The sequence below is a fragment of the Aspergillus fijiensis genome, assembly GCF_003184825.1.
Source record: "Aspergillus fijiensis CBS 313.89 unplaced genomic scaffold BO72scaffold_4, whole genome shotgun sequence".
NCBI lineage: Eukaryota > Fungi > Ascomycota > Eurotiomycetes > Eurotiales > Aspergillaceae > Aspergillus > Aspergillus fijiensis.
The window spans coordinates 118,898-132,889 of NW_024468980.1; the positions used below are offsets into that span (position 1 = coordinate 118,898).

At 56.1% G+C, this 13,992-nt stretch overlaps 4 protein-coding genes across 4 annotated transcripts; 2 read left to right on the forward strand and 2 right to left on the reverse strand.

Annotated features, from left to right (window-relative positions):
• Positions 1-509: 509 nt before the first annotated feature.
• On the reverse strand, positions 510-2,203 carry BO72DRAFT_482856 (putative transcription factor TFIIE complex alpha subunit; the record flags this gene model as incomplete). The annotated part of the gene is made up of 3 exons (XM_040947757.1): positions 510-1,834; positions 1,936-2,037; positions 2,109-2,203. The coding sequence occupies 3 exons, from the start codon at positions 2,201-2,203 to the stop codon at positions 610-612; spliced, it is 1,422 nt and encodes a 473-aa protein (XP_040805665.1). The 3' UTR covers positions 510-609.
• A 674-nt stretch (positions 2,204-2,877) lies between these two features.
• On the forward strand, positions 2,878-4,882 carry BO72DRAFT_368131 (pseudouridine synthase PUS2; the record flags this gene model as incomplete). The annotated part of the gene is made up of 4 exons (XM_040940873.1): positions 2,878-2,966; positions 3,098-3,301; positions 3,373-4,551; positions 4,648-4,882. 4 exons carry the CDS (start codon positions 2,878-2,880, stop codon positions 4,880-4,882), a joined length of 1,707 nt encoding a protein of 568 aa, XP_040805666.1.
• A 543-nt stretch (positions 4,883-5,425) lies between these two features.
• bud4 (putative GTP binding protein (Bud4)) lies at positions 5,426-10,272 on the reverse strand. The gene is made up of 5 exons (XM_040943750.1): positions 10,107-10,272; positions 7,762-10,050; positions 7,242-7,641; positions 6,480-7,183; positions 5,426-6,424 (listed from the first exon to the last, which is right to left on the reverse strand). The coding sequence occupies exons 1-5, from the start codon at positions 10,194-10,196 to the stop codon at positions 5,762-5,764; spliced, it is 4,146 nt and encodes a 1,381-aa protein (XP_040805667.1). The 5' UTR covers positions 10,197-10,272; the 3' UTR covers positions 5,426-5,761.
• A 1,224-nt stretch (positions 10,273-11,496) lies between these two features.
• On the forward strand, positions 11,497-13,963 carry mrh4 (ATP-dependent RNA helicase MRH4). The gene has a single exon (XM_040942710.1). It carries the CDS (start codon positions 11,672-11,674, stop codon positions 13,631-13,633), a length of 1,962 nt encoding a protein of 653 aa, XP_040805668.1. The 5' UTR covers positions 11,497-11,671; the 3' UTR covers positions 13,634-13,963.
• The last annotated feature ends 29 nt before the right edge of the window (positions 13,964-13,992 follow it).

Here is a 13,992-nt window from a genome sequence, read left to right on the forward strand (position 1 = left end):
AGTGCTGTTGCTCTTCTCTCTTTATGTGTCCTGTTGTTTGAGAGTAAGATGGCTATGCCTCACTCGGTGTGATGATTCTTGAAGGGTTGTCTGTTTGCTATCTACCAGATCATCGAACGCAAATGACAGTTTGATGACCATGAGCCTTCCACAAGTAGGTATTGCAGGTGCAGTAGGTTTTGAGGATACCTACCCTACGTGTAAAAGAAGTAGGGATTCTCAGAGGCAAAGGCGTGCAGCATTGCGTATGAGTATCAAAGATAGCATGCTTGAACCCCATGCACCAACCCTAGGGTTAGTTACTATTCTCGGTGCAGCTGTCTTCTAGACAAAACCAAATCATCGTCATCGTCATCATCGTCATCGTCATCATCGTCATCGACTCATGAATTTCTTCTCGCCTCTCCGATTCCAGTAGTGGTTTCAAGAATTATTTTTTTCGTTTCTTTCTAAACTATCTAGCTAGGCGCCAGCGCCTGTGCAAAGAACATCAAGTTTTGCAGCAAAGTGGAAAGAGGGAGGGGAAGGAATCTATAGACTCAGCGAAAGGGGGGGGGGGGGAAGAAAAAAACCAATGAGCAAAGCTTAGAGACGAGACGAGAAAACGCTTCATACATCCTCAAACTCCTCATCGTCGTCCTCGTCGGATTCCTCCTTCTTGATGTCGGGCTCGACCTTGACTTTCTTGGCGGCGGGACCGCCGCCGTCCGTGGCCGGCGAGGCGACGGATGTCTGGGTGGCGCTGGCGAAGCTTGAATCCGTTTCGAGCTCGCGTTTGATTCCTGCTGTTGTTTGGGCGGTTGTTGTTGTGGTAATGGTGGTGGTGGTGGTGGTGGTAGATTTGGGCGCACTGGTGGGGCCGAGGCTACCAGCACCACCACCAGCAACAGCGGGGGAGGCGGCGCTGGTAGTTTCGCTGGCGGAGACGCCGCCAACGTCTTCAAATTCCTCGTCGAACTCGTCGTCCTCGTCGTCCTCGTCGTCCTCGTCGCTGCTGGCGTCCTGCTGGGCCTGCAGGGCCTTCTCGCGCTCCATCTCGGCGTAGTAGGCGGCGACTTTGTCGTCCAGGCCGTCGACGTCGGGCTTGCGGTCCTCGTCCTCGTCCTTGATGATGGGTTTGATGTCGGCGTCATCGGTTTCGGTCTTCACAAGTGGCAGGTTGCTCCCGGCGGCGGTGGAGACGGTGGAGTGGGTGTGCCAGACGGGGAGGGCGTTCTGCTTCTCGACGGCGGCCTTGCGGGCGGCCTCGGCGGCCTGCTCGGCGGCGCTCTTCTCCTCGCTGGAGGTCAGGGAGATCTCGAGGGCGGTGGCGTCGGTCTTGGTGTTGCCGCGGACGGACTCCGGGTGGTTCTTGGAGGGGACGACGACCGAGGCCCGCGTGGGGTTGGTCTGCTGGTTGCGCACGACGTCGACCTTGTGGTCCCAGGCGGTGTCGAAGTCGTTGGGCGGCACCTCCACCGAGTCGATCTGCTTCAGCAGCTTCAGCATCGGGTCCAGCTGGTTCATCAGCTTGCTGTTCTTCTCGTGGCCCGTCCGGTCGATCCCCTCCGTCCCCTTCACGTCCTCCGTCCGCTCCAGGATTGCCCCGCAGTTCTGGCACTCGAACCCTTCCTCCGAGTACAGGCTCAGCACGTCCAGCTCCGTCCACTCCGCCCCGCACCGCAGGCACACGTACTCCTTGCGCTCCTCGCTGGGTGTGTACTGCGCCTTGATCGTCGACGTGAGCTTGGAGACTTTGTACTTGATCGCATCCACCACCGGGTGCAGCGGGATGTAGTAGTATTCGCGGTTGACGGGGCGGGTCGAGCCGTCGCGGATTTCGGCGCGCGTGCTCCTGTATCGTTTTGGTCATGGTTAGTGATTTGTTTTCTTTTCAGTAGGTGGAGTAGGAGAAGTAGGAGATGTGTATGCGCTATGGAGAGTGGTAAGACGTACACTGAGATCAGCCGGTCCTCGCGCAACTTGGCGCATAACTTGCGGAGGTCTTTCTGCTGCATGCCAAGCAGGAACGCGAGGTCTTCTGCGTGGAGACTTTTTCTCTCATAATTTCGCAGTCAGCCCTTGTTAGGTGTTTTGTAAGATCGTAAGCTAAGCTTGGTGCAGCATACACGGAGTGGATGAAGAGCGCATCGACCACGAGGATGTGGCGGGTCTCGTAGAAGGCGCGGACCACGCTTCGGATGAGCGTGTTGGCGAGATCCATCGTGTAAGTGTTTGGTGTGACGAAGGGAGGTTCGATTCTTGCAGAGAGGGAAGGTAGTGAATCGGGTATTGGGATGTGGTGAGGTTTGGCGCAAAGTGGTGACTGAGGGAGGGAGGCTATCCGGGCTTAGGCGCGGGTTCGAAGGGTGAGTTGGAGCGAGATGGACATGCTTCTCTTGTTTCGAGGATTGGAGGATAGAGAGTGAAGAAGAAGAAGCGCCGGAGTAGTAGAGTTACCACCAAAGGAAGAAAGAGAAGGAAGAAAAGATCAAAGAAAGCGGAGGGCGGAGGGGAAAGTGAACAAACGGAGGAGCGTTGGAGATGAAGGAAGAATGAGCGGAGGTTGGCCTTGCCTTGACACCTGAGGCAAGCGACGGATGTTGGCTACTTACTATGACTGGCTGGGCCCGAGAAATCACCCTCCGGAGCGCAAGAAAAGAAAAGCCCGCCCGCCATGATAGTAATTTCATCTCCATCTCCAATGCCACAACAATTCCTCCACCTCAGCCTCCGCCATTCTACACGCGGGCCCCCCAAGTCTCCGAGTCTCTCCTATCGATCCATTCCTCGCTCACCCGCCGCGGGTCAACGCTTCATCCCCAAACCCCTCAACAGCCAGCAACAAGTCCGCTTCGAGAGTCGCAGATATCGCAATCACGTCAAAGAGTTCCAACAATGGACAATCACGAAGGAAGATCTACACCAGGATCCGGTGACGCTCGCGAAAATCGTAAAAAAAGGAATCTGGGCCGTTCGGAGTGGAGGTATGTTCTTTTTGTGTTTCCCCAAAAAAAAAAAAAAAAAAGATCTACTGAACTTGTGGAGGGGGGGGAGGGGAGGAGGGCTGCGGCCGCGAAACTTTTTTCAAGCTGACATTTTCATCCACCCAAGCAAGTCGTCAAACGATAGATAAACGTGCTCGCAACGAAGAGGAGCAGGAGGTCAAGCGCCAGAAACTCGAGAATGGCGAGGAGGTGCAGGCGCCCGTCTATGCGACGCAATTCTCCCAAGAGGATATCGAGAATGAGCAACGGCGGCCGAAGAAGAAGGTTGCGGTGTTGATGGGATATTCCGGCACGGGGTATAAGGGCATGCAACTGTAAGCACCTACGCCAGCGGGTAAATAGGTGAAGAGCTGCCAGCTAATGCGCTTTCGTTGCGAAAACAAAGGAGCACCACCGAAAAGACCATCGAGGGCGAATTGTTCACGGCTCTCGTCGCCGCCGGCGCCATCTCCAAGGCCAACGCCACGGATCCGAAGAAGTCGTCGCTGGTGCGCTGCGCGCGCACCGACAAGGGCGTGCACGCCGCCGGAAACATCGTGTCGCTGAAGCTGATCGTCGAGGACCCGGACATCATCCAGAAGATCAACGAGAAGCTGAGCCCGCAGATCCGCGTCTGGGACATCCTCGTCACCAACAAGTCGTTCAGCAGCTACCAGCTGTGCGACTCGCGCATTTACGAGTACCTGATCCCCACGCACTGCTTCCTGCCGCCCCACCCGGGCACCTTCCTGGGCAAGCAGCTGGTCGAGTTCGCCGAGCAAGAAAACGACATGGAAGGCTACCGCGCGCGCCAGGAAGAAGTCGCCGGGTTCTGGGAGGAAACCGACGAGAAGATCATCCGGCCGATCCTCGAGAACACGCCCGAGGAGATCCGCAAGCTCGTCGAGCAAGCCCTGCACATAAACGATGACCAAGACCCGGAACAAGAACCCACCCCCAAACCATCGGACGAAACCACCACCACCACGACATCCGAAACAACCTCCGCCGACGAAGCCCGCCGCCAACAGATCATCAGCACGGTGAAGACCATCAAACAAGCCTACCTGAAAGCCAAGCGGGCGTACCGGATCTCGCCGACCCGACTAGCACGCGTGCAGGCCGCGCTGTCGCAGTACGTGGGCACGAACAACTTCTGGAACTACACGATCCAAAAGACGCACAAGGACCCGTCCTCGAAGCGACACATCAAATCGTTCAACGTCTCGGCCTCGTCGCCGCTCCTCATCAACGGCACCGAGTGGCTCAGCCTCAAGGTCCACGGCCAGAGCTTCATGATGCACCAGATCCGCAAGATGGTCGCCATGGCCGCCATGGCCGTGCGCGCCGGCTGCGACCCCGCCCGCCTCATCCGGGAGTCCTACGGTCCCACCAAGATCGCCATCCCCAAGGCCCCCGGGCTGGGCCTGCTCCTCGAGCGGCCGGTGTTTGATGTGTACAACAAGAAGGCCGTCGAGACCAGCAAGCAGCCCATCAACTTCGACAATTACAAGACCACCATCGACGAGTTCAAGCAGCGCGAGATCTACGACCGCATCTTCCGCGAGGAGGAGGAGACTAATGCGTATGTTTGCCCTTTCCTTGTCTTGTCTTGCTTAGCCTTTAAACCCCGCCCCCCTAAAAAAACAAGGTGGGCATTCCAAGACTAACTCACCCACAGATTCTCCGCGTTCTTCGGCCACCTCGATCACTACTCCTCCAAGGAATTCCTCTACGTCACCTCCGGCGGCATCCCCGCCGCCAAGATCACGCCCGTCCCCGGCGCCGTCGAGGAAGGAACCGCCACCGATGCGAATGCGATGAAGCAATCGCAGAAGGACGCCTTGGCGCAGATCGAGGATGAGTCCGAGGATGAGGAGGGGGCGACCAAGGCGAATATCGATCAGAGTGGTTGAGTTTTGATTTGGGTGTTTGGTCCAATCAAGGAGCTTGCGTGGGGCTCGAAAGGTTAGAAGGGTTTGAGAGGAGTAGATGTAGACGCCTCTCCAAAGGAAAAAATAAAAAATAAAGAATGAATCAAACAAAATATATTATGTCTTCTTTTCTGCTTCTCTACTAGGGATTCGGAAATTAGATATATGTACAGAATAGAATGTAAAGAATGTGCGGAGCCCTTCGATCGTACTACCAAACGTAGAATTATATATAATACTGAGGTTGCTCTTTCGGCGTGCGTATGACGCCTGAGGTCATCGGATCACATGACGTGAAAACGGAACTGCGACTATGTAACCACCGCGAACCCTTGTAGGTTTCTTCCTTCCTCGCCGATTCTATGAATCTCAAAGGAATCAAACGTTCCTCTTTGGGCCACTAAATAAATCAGCATATTATCAGTATTCAACATTCTCATCGTAAATGCCACGCGGACACAAGCGACTATTCTTTCCAAGTCTTACGCAGACAAAATTACACCCAATAGAACAATATATTACCGCATTATGATACATGAAAAGATCAAGATTCATTATGAACTTGTGAAGGAAAGACGCTATGTATCAAGTACGGCACCGCAAGGACAGAAACAAGAGCGACAACGCTGAATGCACAAGGAGATTTTCAAAGGGTCAAAGGCTATCAGACAAGAAGCAGAAAAATGCAGCAGCGCAGGCTTTGGACTCCGACACCAGGAAGATAAGCACAAGAACGACAATGAATAAACAAGCAGATTTGAATGGGACATATCGCGAGAATAGACAACAAAAAATGCAGAACGTACAAGCCGAGCTGCGCAATTGCCACTGCTCCTACCACTCACTCACTCACGCACGCGTCTAGAACATCAAGGACCGGGTCTTCTGTCGTCGAGCATCCGCACCGCGAACGTCCGGCTGAGATTGGGTGTGCTTGTGTCGAGGTTTGGAAGCCGAGGTCGGCGCCGGCGCCGTCGGCATCGGAATGGACGAGGTGGGTTTGGCAGGAGGCGGAGGAGGGATTTGACTGAGACGACGTTCGGCAGCAGAAGGAGCAGGAGGAGCAGGAGCAGGAGCAGTAGGGGCAGCAGGAGCGGAAGCTGCAGGGGCGGCAGCGGTGGACTCCCGCTTCACTTTCATACTCCGCTCCCGCTTAAGGACCATCTCGGTCCAGAGCTTGGCCTGGCTGCTTCCCGAAGATCCTTTGCCCACCGCATCGGCAAGGACCTTCATCCATCCGTCCTTGTCGGCCGCGCTGTCAGCGTAGAAATCAATCACTTCGCCGTTGCCGAAGCGAATACGGAACCCTTCCTCCACGAACATATAACCTTCCTCTTCCTCAGCAAACGCAGACTTGCGACGGCCACCACCCCGGGTGGTGGTCTCTTTCTGCATCAGCGAAGATCGGTCATCAATCAACTTGACTGCCTTCGAAAGGTTGATCGTGGCACGTGGTTGACGGGTGGTCTCGTGGTAGGCGGTCAATTTGGATCCCTGAAGCTTAAAGAAGCGACGACGCCAGTACTATGCCATCGACATCAGCAAAAGCCACACCTGGTGCATCTCAAAGGGGACTTACCGGGCAGTCACCACCCTGCTGTGACAAAAATCCCTCGAAACTACGAGCAGAGACGCTCTCCGCCTCACGCATTTCCCGAATGCAGGCATTCATGCTCTTGGGCATATCCTCCTCCTTGGCACCCTTGGGCTTGGGGACAAACAACAGCTGGAGCTCCAGCTTTCCAATCTTATAAGGAGGTCTTCGCTGAGAAGTCGTACTTGTCGTACTCTTCTTGCTCTTGACACTGCTCGGCTGCTCTTCAACCGCCCATTCATTGAAGCACGCAATATCAACATTGTAGGGCCGACCATAGGCGTGTTTCTCATGGTCGCTAAGAGAGACATATGCGCGCGCAAAACTGCCATCTCTGGCGACCAAAGTCCTCAATCGCTCCCACACAGGAGCGTTGATATCTTTGGCTTTATTTTGCTGGTTGGCAAGTTGCTGCTTCATCTCGAGCTCCTTGCGCTTGCGCGGAGAAGCAAACACACGGCTGAATGTGGAAGTCTTGGGGCGACTAGGCGAGGCAGTAGGGGCAGGCTCCTGCACTCGAAACTTCTCCTCATCCACCTTCATTTGCAAGGTCAGCTGGAACTCAAGGTCCTGTTGGACAATGAGCTCGAACTCCTGGCCGATGGGCGCTGTCTTGCCTAGTTCCAACCAAGAGGTGGTGACGCAATGCAGGCCGTTGTCCAAAGTAAGGGCAAAGTACGATCTCTCACCTACAGTCTGGTTAGCGGCGAAAGGACCACAAAACTGATCGCAAGTTTCAATACTTACCTCGTGGCAGAGGCAGATCGAGGTATTTCATCCCAACAACCTTGACGAAAAGACGGCCTCGCTCTTCACCCTCTTCGAGAGCGCCATTGAGAGCAGGCTCCGCCTCCTCGATCGTGGTTGTCGGCTCCTGGACGCTGCTTTGCTGGCCTGGGAGCGGCGGTACCGGGCCTGACGTAGCCTTCTTTCGAACCACTCCGCTGGCCGTTCTCATACTCGCCCGGCGAGTCTGACCGTTCCAGGGTACAGTGGTCCAAGTCTGCTGGCTGGCCTTACGCGGCGTGGGCGCGGCGCGTGTGGCTCGAGATTCAGCTGGATCTTCTCCTGGAGTTGGCACAGTGTCGTCTTCGGTGCTGCTGCTCGCAATGATAACCTTGGTATTGTGCCGCATAAGATAACCTCTCTGTTTGGGGTGATTATTATTAGTCCGATGTCTCGAACTCAAGAACTGGGGGGCTGGTCCATGCTTGGGTGCTTCCTGGCCGTGGAGACGCAGTTGGGAGAGGAAATGTTCAAACGCCACCTTTTGAGATTCAATGACCCTATCGAATTCTTTGTCCAATCCAAATCCAAGGCTCTCTTCTTCCTGGATGCTGAACGGAATGTCCAGCTTCACAAGACTACTCTGTCTTTGATTCTCCTGCACGGGTGGAGGTAGTGATGGCACGGCATCACCCGGTGCTGACGCCTGGGATTCGTTGGATTCCTGTTTTGTAAGGTATGGCATTGGTGGTGGCACCTGCCCGCTAATTTTCCGGCGAGTGGCTGCCATCTGTTCCATATCGGCTGGGGTCAGTGAGGGACGCGTCTTGAGGCGAGTTCCTGGTGCTTTGACTGTGGCAATCGGATCCGGAACACTCTCGTCTGGCGAGACCTCGCGATCGCTCTGCTCGTCAGCCACAGGGTGTCGAACGACAGAATCAGGGGTAGAAGGCTCCGATAATTGATTCTGGCTATCTGGCGTCGATGGGCGCTGAAGTGACTCCCGCATGGCGGCCATCTTATCAGCAGACCTTTCCTCGCTGATGGTAGATACCTGCGACTCATCAAGTGATTCATCGACTGACTCATCAATCGGCTCATTAGCCGTCTCATCAGCTGGGGCATCAACAGTAATATTGACCGGCGTCTCTTGTGTCTGCACGGTAGCAAGTGGTGTGGATTGCCTGTCATCAAAGTCGTGCGAGTCATCCTCCTCCAGCACGGACACCTCTTCCGGAGGTTGGCTGGAGTAACGACTTTCGTCATCATCCATCTTATCCTTTAAGCATTGCGAAGAAGACTGCTCCGAGTTTACGTTTTCGTAGTATTCTGGAATGTCATAAAGAGAATCATCATGCTCTTCGGGCTTGATGATCACACTGCTGGTCTCATCGTCATTGTCGTCGTCATAGTCGTGGCTATCATCATGATCGTGCTCCATGGAAGGAATTGGGACGTCCGGGTCATAATCGAAGTAATGGTTGGGGCTAGACTCCGCCTGAGAAGCATCCTCAAAGGAGTCATCCAGGAAGCTCTCGCTCTTACGCAGATCTCGGAGAATCGAATCCCTCGAGATGCGCGGAGGGGTGTAAACATCTGCGTCGTCCTTCGCTGGAGTATCTGTTTCCTGAGTGGCAGGGGCCTCCTTGACTGCAATCTGCTCCTGTGGCTCCTCGGGAAGAGCCTTGGGTGTCTCCGGGCCATCCAGTTCGATTTCCTCAGTTATCGGCTCCTTCTTCTCGATCATCATCAGACGCAGCCTCTCTTCCAGGGACATATGGCCATGGTTCCGTTCCGTGATGTCGGATTTGCTGTAAGATGCGGGGGCTGGTGGAGAAGGAAGAACGCGCTGGTTCCCACTTCCAAGCTCAAAAGCGGCCGTCATCTTTCCCGGCGATCCACGCTGAGGGAATTGAGGCCGGTTAGTGGGAGGGAGAGGAGGAAGGGGACGGCGATCAACATTTGAATCCAGTGACTCCACCCGGGCATGCTGCATGGGATGCTCTTGCTGGGAGGACGGGCGGGGGATGGGGCTATGGTCTTCGTCATCCTCGGTGAACTGACCCCTTCCCTCTTCGACCAGTTCGTCATTCGCAGATTCAGGGCTCATATAGCGCCAGTCCTCTGGCAGCACCACTGGTGTTTTCTCGAGGTCTTCCAGGGATGCGTCGAAGCTGTCGTCGCGCTCGAGCGAGGATTCCCGATCGAAGCTGATATCGTTCTCATTTTCCTCGGAGTCATAGCTACCTTCGCGGGAGTCGGAGGCGACGGAGGATGGATCCGGAGTTGTCATCTCATATTCGTTGACCTGAGGAGGAGCCGCATCGAATGTCACGCTTTTAGCATGTCGACTACCGTCGATGTCCGACCAGATCTCGTTCTCGGGGTCGAAAGCAGCGTCCTTACCACCGAATCGACTAGCCCGGGACAGCGAGGATTTTGCCGGGGCAACCTGGTCCTTGCTCGGGGAAGGGGGCCGCGGGCCGACCGGGTTGGTGTCCTGGGGGTCGGGCTGCTGTGCTGGTGGTGGGTTCTGCGCTTGCCTCTGGGATGATCGATTGAGGGCCAAAGGTCGCTGTGGAACATAGACTTGCGTGGGGTCATACTCTGCATTTTGGTCGCGGAACATGTTGTTATTCTTGACCCTGGAGGCGCGCTTCAGGTTTTCCAAAGACGGGCGCTTGGAGGGAGTATATGTCGAGACATCAGGATCATAGAGGTTCTGGTTCTCTGAGCCTCTATGGAAGGGAGATCCTGATTCCCGACCCTGCCAGAAGAGACGCGGTGACGCTGGCGCCTCATAGGGCGACGCATCGTGTGTTTTCATCATCTGCAGTTGGTTGGTCAGCCCAGCGCGTCCATCACCGACTCGCGGGAGCCACGCACCTTGGTGGATTGGTTCCAGCTGGGGGAGTTTCTGCGTTGAGCCATTGGGCTCACTTCTGATAGCGGACTTTGCCCGGGATTGCTGGTCATCTTGGTGGAAACCCACAATCAGAGGCGTAAGGATGGAATGCAGCAGGAACGAGGCGTCGGGAGGGAAAAAACAACGCTGGCAGCTGAATCAGCAACTGTCCATGCAACACCACCTAGCAATGCAAGGTCGCTGCAACGAAGTTTCATCCCTTGCGGGATGAAGAACGCGCTCAGAGCTGGAGCGGCCTACGATTTGGGGATGGGGACGGAACGGGGACGGGGGGAGGAAAAGCACCCACACACAGAGAGAGAGAGAGACGCGCTGATAAGCCGAAGACAAGAAGAAACAGCCAGCAAATCCAGGAATGCAGGGAGAACAATGGCGTCGCGATTACTTCAAAAAGGCGTTTGCACAGCACATGGGTAAATGGTGGTAATGGAAGAAAAGAGGAATGAATAAGGTTGCGTCACCAACTGCAGCCAATTCGTCAAGTCAAGTGTCTTGTCGCGATTCGCGATCAAACGAAGGAAGTAGTAAGAAGTATACTGTAAAATGTAACCTGTAACCTGTAACTTAACAATCAACAAGCCAAGGCTGATGGGATGCGATAAGAGAAAGAAAAACACAGGCCAATCCACCAAACGAATCAACGAGAGGAAGACAGAAAGAAAGGCAGTGAATACTTGGTTGCTCGCTGGGATGAAAGTAGAAAGTAGAAAGTAGGAAGTAGGAAGTAGAAGCAAGAAGAAGAACGAAGAGAGAAAATCAAAACACAACGAAATTTAGATGAAGAGGAACGTGTCTTGCCCGATAAATAATAACTTAAGTAGGTACCCAGGTAGGCACGGGGCAGCAACAGTCAAGATCCCGATCGATTGATTGATTGACTGATTGATTGACGGGGCTGGTTGATCAATACTCAACTCAACTCAACTCAACTCAACCCAATTCGAGATCTTGGAAAGTTGGACGGGCAAAGAGTGGAAAAGCGAAAGCAGTGACTGCCGTGACTGCAGGGACTGCAGGGGAGGGGATGTTGATGTCTGGTTCGGTGACGGCAGTTTCTATGGCAACTCCACAATAAAGCCTCGAGCCTTGGTTTGCCTTGATGGGAGGTGGAAAGAGTGGGGTTTCAGTTTCAGCTGAGGGACTCGACCAGGCAAAGCAGCCACAGCCCAGTTGGCAGAACAACTACGTAGTTGGGTGCCTGGCGGCCTGGCGGCCTGGGGCATAACCTGTCACGATCGCCCTAGTCCCAATCCAGTCTTAGCGCTCGGATCAGTGACCTGGTCCAAGCGCCTGCCCGATTCGGCCGGAGCCTGCTGAATCTTCTCCGCCACTCACTCACTGCAGTTCCAACTTACTCCGCTGCAGTTCTCCGTCCATCCTCATTCTTGCAGCTTCGGGACAATTCGACCGACTCGTGCTCTTCACCTTTCCCTTTTCCCTCTCTCTCTCTCTTTCTCCCCTTTCCCTTCCTCTCCTCCCTCTTTCCTGCGTCTCCTCAAATTCCTCCCTCCCTCCCTCCCTCAGGATGAATCGTCTTGGCCGTTCATCCCTGCCACTCCGGCCCAGAGTATGTCTGCTCTGTCAAACCCGAACCACCATACCCTCCATTACCTCCACCCTTTCGCCCTTAACCGGATGGCAGGCCATCCGTGGTATCGGACGGAGACCAGAACGACGCGGAAAGAAGAGTCGCCATGCCCTGTCCTCGAACGTGTCTCGAACCTCACTAGCTCCTCGCGCGTCGCGGGAGAGAAAGGGACCCTGGGGCGGCACGAACATCACCCAGGTGCCGGAGGAGCTTGCCTCCCGCTCCCGGACGAGGGACAGCCGGGGGGCCAGCCGGGGAGACAGAGACCCCAGGAAGGATGGCGGTAAAGACAAGGGTAGCAAACCGGAGAGCCCTCTATACAAGGCCTTGAAGATGCAAACCGCATTGGCGCCGGTGTCCTACGCCCAGCGCACCAAGGTCAAGGAGAGAATCGCCGAAATCACCAGCTTCGATCATTTCCCGCTCATCTCGGTCGTCCACCACTCGATCTCTTCCCAGGCGCTCCCCGGGCTGACGGATCTCATGCCCACCCCGATCCAGCGGGTTGCGATCCCCGAACTCCTCAAGGACCCGCTCCCGCCACTGGGCGCGCCGCCAAGCAGCGACCCCAAATACGAACAGTACCTCCTGGCCGCGGAGACCGGTTCCGGCAAGACCCTGGCATACCTGATCCCGCTGCTGGACAACTTCAAGCGCCTGGAGGCGGCCGAGGCGGCCCACGAGAAGAAAGAGGAGGAGGCCAAGCAGCGCGAGAAGGAGCGGGAGCTGAAGACGAAGAACCGGGCGTTCGACATCGCGCCCGAAGAGCCCCCGCTGTCCAACGCGGCCCGGCCGCGCATGGTGATCCTGGTGCCGACCTCCGAGCTGGCCTTCCAGGTGGGCGACAAGCTCAAGGCCTTCTCGCACACGGTCAAGTTCCGGTCCGCGGTGCTGGCCTCCAACCTGACGCCGCGGCGGATCAAGAACGGCCTGTTCAATGAGAAGGGGGTCGACATCATCGTGACGACGCCGCACCTGCTGGCCTCGATCGCGGAGAAGGAGCCGTACGTGCTGAGCCGCGTCAACTACATGGTGCTCGACGAGGCCGACAGTCTCCTGGACAAGTCCTTCTCGCCCATCCTCAACGAGATCATCAGCAAGGCCACCCCCTCCCTCCACAAGCTCGTCCTCTGCTCTGCCACCATCCCGCGCGGCATGGACGCCACCCTGCGCAAGCGTTGGCCCGACATCAAGCGCCTGACCACCCCGAGCCTGCACGCCATCCCGCGCCGCGTCCAGCTGGGCGTGATTGACGTCCAGAAACCCCCCTACAACGGCAACCGCTCGCTCGCCTGCGCCGACATCATCTGGTCCATCGGCAAGGCCGGCGACTCCGGCGGCGACGACCTGGGGCCCGGCCAGGCCCGCTCGCAGGACAAGCGCATCCTGGTGTTCGTCAACCGCCGCGAGGACGCCACCGAGGTCGCGCAGTTCCTGAAGAGCAAAGGCATCGACGCCAAGGCCTTCACCCGCGACGTCACCGACCGCAAGGAGCGCGAGATCCTGGCCCCCTTCACCGACTGGGCGCCGCCCATGACCGCCGCCCAGGTCCTGGAGGCGATGGAGACCGAGAAGAAGCGCCGCCGCGAGGACCGCTCCATCCCCTTCGTCAACGCCGGCGGCGACCCGTACGCCGGCCCGCCGCCCGAGAAGCGCCTCGAGAACGTCCAGGTCCTGGTGTCGACGGACATCGCCTCGCGCGGCGTCGACACCCTCGCCGTCAAGACCGTGGTGCTGTACGACGTCCCCCGCACCACCATCGACTTCATCCACCGGCTGGGCCGCCTCGGCCGCATGGGCAAGCGCGGCCGCGCCGTCGTCCTGGTCGGCAAGAACGACCGCAAGGATGTCGTCAAGGAGGTCCGCGAGGCCATGTTCCGGGGCCAGGCCTTGATCTAGGCCGCCTGCATTTTCCCCCCCCCCCCCCCAAAAAAAACCTGCATAATCTCTCTTCATCAACTCCCTCCGATACAACTCTGTACCTTACGACTACTCCGGCGTTTCTGTATTTCTGAAAAGGTGGACTCTTAAAAGCAAAAATGGGACGCAGGCAATTTAATCTCTCTCGGCATGGAAACGTTTCATTGATATCATACACTACTAGACCTGCATTTTTTTATTTTTTCTTCTTCTTGCAACCGGGGGATTGGGGATCGGGGAAAAGGATATGTATTATAACCCTGTATGTATAGTTTCTCATAGATTTCTACTCAACACTGTCCTCTGTACTGTGTACTCACTCAACTCTTCTCACCCAG